The sequence below is a fragment of the Electrophorus electricus genome, chromosome 4, assembly GCF_013358815.1.
Source record: "Electrophorus electricus isolate fEleEle1 chromosome 4, fEleEle1.pri, whole genome shotgun sequence".
NCBI classification, from domain to species: Eukaryota; Metazoa; Chordata; class Actinopteri; order Gymnotiformes; family Gymnotidae; genus Electrophorus; species Electrophorus electricus.
Window position 1 is genome coordinate 970,931 of NC_049538.1, and position 4,860 is coordinate 975,790.

The window sequence follows — 4,860 nt, forward strand, 5'->3', positions numbered from 1 at the left end:
GAGCCTGTATTTGAATGAATGTCATGAATGTGAATGAATGTCTAATTCAGTATGAATCCTGAATGATCATTGAGCTATATAGAAGTACAAATCATTCAAAAATGAGCTTAAATTTGAAGATGCATATAGGGGTATTTTTTTTCTTCAGATGAAGTGATCCTGTATTGTGCTGTAGTGAACAGCAGTGTTTGCTTTAACTTTAACATTAGCAGTAGATGAATGGACGCTGTTAGTGGGGGTATAAGACAAGACTACAGAGATCTATAGAGCATGTCATTTGAATTTAGCTCTAACTTGGTCCCAGTGATCATTCCTGCCATCTGCACTCATGATAGCAGCTCCATTCATGCATTCTGTGTTCTGCTCAGATCTGTGGGTCTCCACTGTTTGCTGCTCCACTAAGCCTCTGTTCAGTGGTCCCCTGGCAGCACTCCCACACTCTGAATCTCCTCGTGTAGCACTTGAATGTCAGCTTGTAAACTCAGATAACAAACTCCAAAAAAATAATTCCCAACACTATCATTTTCAGTTAGACAGCAAATATGTTCAGAAACCTGATGAGCCATTTTCTGATCTGTTTCTTTTGGTATCCAACAGGAACTGAACTGTTGCTGTATCTGTAGCACTAATCTTAATAATGTGAAAATTACAAGGAACAGTGACTAGTTTTGGTTTCCGTATTCTTAATAATCTGACACTGTATTTTTAAAATGTCTTCTGAAAGTAAGGAAAATATAGAAAATATACAAAGAAGCAAATCTAAGCAGAGAAGTATCTGAATAGTAAGGAAGTAGGAAGAGATGATGCTACTTCGCTGCATAGCCTGAGCAGGTGGTTCAAAGGCGAGACATAACAGACCAAAAGAAAGGACACCCCTGTCTGCTATGTTTTTCCTTTAAGAAATGGAGGCAATGCTGCAGGTCCTGTCTGAAATGCCAGAGTTGACATATAAGGTTGTCATCCATATACTTAGCATATATTGGAGTGCAATGTTGTTTCTTCAGGTCTATGATGTAAAACAACAACAATATAGCAGCGCTACACCCAGAAATACAAAGTGTACAAAGGAGAAAATTTTTGGGCCAATATGCCAGACTTCTTTAGGCTAGTAAAGTGGAGAAGGGGGGAAAATAAATAAATATATATACACTGTTATACTGTACTTAGAATGGTGTTTTGTTTTGGTTTTTTTATCTCATTGGGCTTTCTTATGAAATAGGTACTAGAGAGTCCTGATGATCTCTGATGTTCTGTCCAAGATGGTTTGTAATTGCAATGGATCCATTCAGATAATCCATTCAGATAATACCCACAGGAAGAATAATTAATCTTGTGTAATGTTTTGACACAAATAAGAATTATTTGAATTGAATAATTAAAACAACCCAAAAAAAAATTTGAGACAAGAAAAACAAAGGAAAAGCTTTTCATTTGTAAATATGAAAAGGTCTAATGAGGACTATAGGTTTGTAGCAAATTCTGACTAAAGCAGTGTCTTTGACTATATGGCCATTCTTTTCAATCTTAAATAAATAGCTAAAGATGTGTTATTTATATGTTACAGTCTAAGGTGAACATTTTCTGATTTTACAGGGAGAACATACAGCTCTTTGTGCAGACAGACTGCAGCATTATGAAGAAGGTCTCAAAAGCAAACAGATGAGCTCTTTACAAGACTTAATTTAAAAGTCAATAAGAGACTGAAGCCAGCAGACATTCTTCAAATATCATCTCAGTCATTATACTGCCAAGAACCTGTTGCTGAGAAAGAACTGGTTCAGAGGTTCTTACAAAAACTTATGATGGGGAATAACAGAGCAAGATACATTTCAGTTAAAGAAACAGTGAGTGAGATGAATCACATCCAATCAGGTACAGCAACTGGAGAGGAGAGTGACACGTTTGCAGACTTTTTTCACATAAGACCAGTTTCAATTGATGAAACAACACATAAACATCCTCTTCACCCCATGGATGTCCAGATTGCAGTGTTCCACTGCTCAGACCATTTCCTAAAGCAGCTCCTAGTGACTAAATTGTCCCAGTGTCAGTACGCACTGCCTTTGCTGGTGCCTGATCCCTTCACAAGACACATTGAGTTTCCTCTGTGGACATTTAGACAAATCAAGAAGACCTGGAAGACCACCGAAATATCTGGTAAAGAGACCACTTTTACTAATCCAATTTATGATGCTAAAACTCCAATGGTGGCGTTCTTTAGGTTTGGCTCTGTATTGTCATCCAAGTCTCAGCTGATGAACATCCTGATCAATGAAAAACATGACACATTCTTCCACAGACACTGCCCAGGTAGCAGCAGAAACCGTCTACTGATGGATGGAGTGGTGGAGATTGCCTGGTATCTCCCATCTGAGAAGAGCACTGATTATTTCCCTGACTGTGTAGCATTCTGTAATCTCCATGGTGATGCAGAAACTAATAAGGAACAACTAGAGATTCTTACTAAAATGTCCTCTGTGAATGTTGTACTTCTAGGTGATCAACAGCACATTAGTAGAAATGAAGAAATACTGCAAAGGCTTTTTAATGGGCCAAAGCCACTCATTTGTTTACTGCCTGAGAATAGTTCAAATGTCACTGGGACAAAGAGCCTGAAATTCAAAATTGGTCTTAAAGACAGAGGTCAGGGAACTGTATCTAAGGAGCTCAGAAAGAGCATTAACACATGTTTATCAAAATCAGTCTCCACTTTCAGGATTGAGGATGTGGGTAAAAACAGTGGAATCATAACAGATGAGAATAGTCATGAGTGTCAAAAAGGGAAAGATGCTGCTCTTCAGATCACATGGCTGCTGAATGGAAAGGACATGTCAAGCATTAAGGAGATGTATCTGCCTTGTCAAGGGGAACTGTGGCATATGTGGTGCCAAATGAACAAAAAGAAATATAAACTTTGCTGTAGTGATACAGAGAAGCAAATTAGTAAAATACAGAAGGAAATGAATCAGATTCGTGTACAACAGCATGAACATGGGGTCACACCACTTGTGCAGCTGTTCATTCAATCTATGAATTCACATTTTCCACTATCAAATGAAAAGTGCTATTTTCTTAATTGGATTAAAACCCTGCTTGACAAGTACTCAACAGAGGGTCTCTCTGCTCTTTATCAAGAATTTGATGAAAAGTGGTCAAAACATTTAAGAATGAAAAAGCAACATGTTGAATCAGAACAGATAAAACATGAACAGGAACAACTTGAAATAATATCTGAAAAAGTAAAGGCAACAAATTTTGGTCTGGAACACATCCTCAGAGAAATGGGGCAGATATATGAGTCATCTGTATCTTTCCAAATGGGCCAGAAAGAAGATAAAGAGTCAAAATTATTTCTCCCCAAACTTGCAGCACAGCTCATGATGTCTGGACACATGATGGAGCTGATGGATGGTGATGCTGCTCATGTTCCAGTAGTCTGGGTTTCAGCAGTTCTTGATGAACTCATCAAGATCCTGGGAGACCAAAGAGTCTTTGTGTTGTCAGTCTTGGGGATCCAGAGTTCTGGGAAATCCACCATGCTGAATGCTATGTTTGGACTCCAGTTTGCAGTCAGTGCAGGCAGGTGTACCAGAGGAGCCTTTATGCAGCTTGTCAAAGTGTCAGAAGAGATGAAGTCAGAACTGAATTTTGACTACATTGTAGTTGTTGATACTGAAGGTCTTCAATCTCCTGAGTTGACCAGAAAATCAAGCAGATGTCATGACAATGAATTGGCAACATTTGCAGCAGTACTTGGAAATATGACTTTGATCAACATTTTTGGTGAAAGCCCTGCTGAAATGCAGGACATCCTTCAGATTACTGTTCATGTCTTCCTGAGAATTAAGATGCTCAGACTGAACCCTGGCTGTATGTTTATATTTCAGAATGTTCCAGATGTCACAGCTAAGGAGAAAAACATGGAAGGTAGGCAGCGTTTGAAAGAAAAACTAGACAAGATGACAAAGCTAGCTGCCCAGGAGGAAGGCTGTGATGCAGAGTGTTTCAGTGATGTCATTGAATTTGATGTAGAGGAGGATGTGAGGTACATTGCACAGCTCTGGGAAGGTAGCCCACCCATGGCTCCACTAAACCCATCATACAGTGAAAACATTGAGGAACTGAAGCAAACTATAATCTCCAAAGCTGGACAGAAAGGTGGTATAAAGCTGTCTGATTTCAAAACCCGAATCATAGCCCTGTGGGAAGCACTTCTGAGTGAGAACTTTGTTTACAGTTTTAGAAACACAAGAGAGATTGCAGTGCACCGGAGGTTGGAGGAGGAGTATCAGAAATGGACCAAGAGTCTAAAGCATGCCATGTCAGAGATACAAAACAAACTGAGCACTAAAATCAACAACTGGCTACACAAAGTGGAGTACAAAGACCTTCAAGAGGAAATGAAAGAACCTCTTGAAAGAGTGTATAAATCATTGGAGCATTACTTTGAAGAAAATAGAGAGGAGAGAAGTATCCTACAACAATGGAGAGAGAAATTTAAAGAAAATATTAATGATGTGTATGAAAATCTTCTTAAATCAACAAAAACTGAGTTGGATGAAGTCTTTGAGAAATGACTCTCTTGTTCCTTCCTCTAAAAGCTTTTTCTGAAATTATGTGCCCCATGACTTCCTTGTATGAACCTGTCATTAAAGAATGCGAGAGCCATGAATAAATGTTCCTACCAAGTTACAGTGGTGGTTTCCTCAAAGTGACAAAACTGAATTATCTGTTGTGACTTGACTTGTACTACCAGAAATCTTGGACAAAATGTCACATATATTTATGAACCAATACAGAGACAGCAGCAGCAAAGATAATTTACTCCATGCTGGTGTGTTACTCTATAGATGAATATGT

General features: G+C 38.6%; 1 protein-coding gene across 1 annotated transcript in view; it reads left to right on the forward strand.

Annotated features, from left to right (window-relative positions):
• Positions 1-4,577, forward strand: part of LOC113587474 (interferon-induced very large GTPase 1-like) — a 9,746-nt gene extending 5,169 nt beyond the window's left edge. Inside the window, exon 5 of the mRNA XM_035525051.1 lies at positions 1,643-4,577. Coding sequence (XP_035380944.1) covers positions 1,643-4,577 — 2,935 coding nt within the window. The remainder of the gene's footprint in view (positions 1-1,642) is intronic.
• The last annotated feature ends 283 nt before the right edge of the window (positions 4,578-4,860 follow it).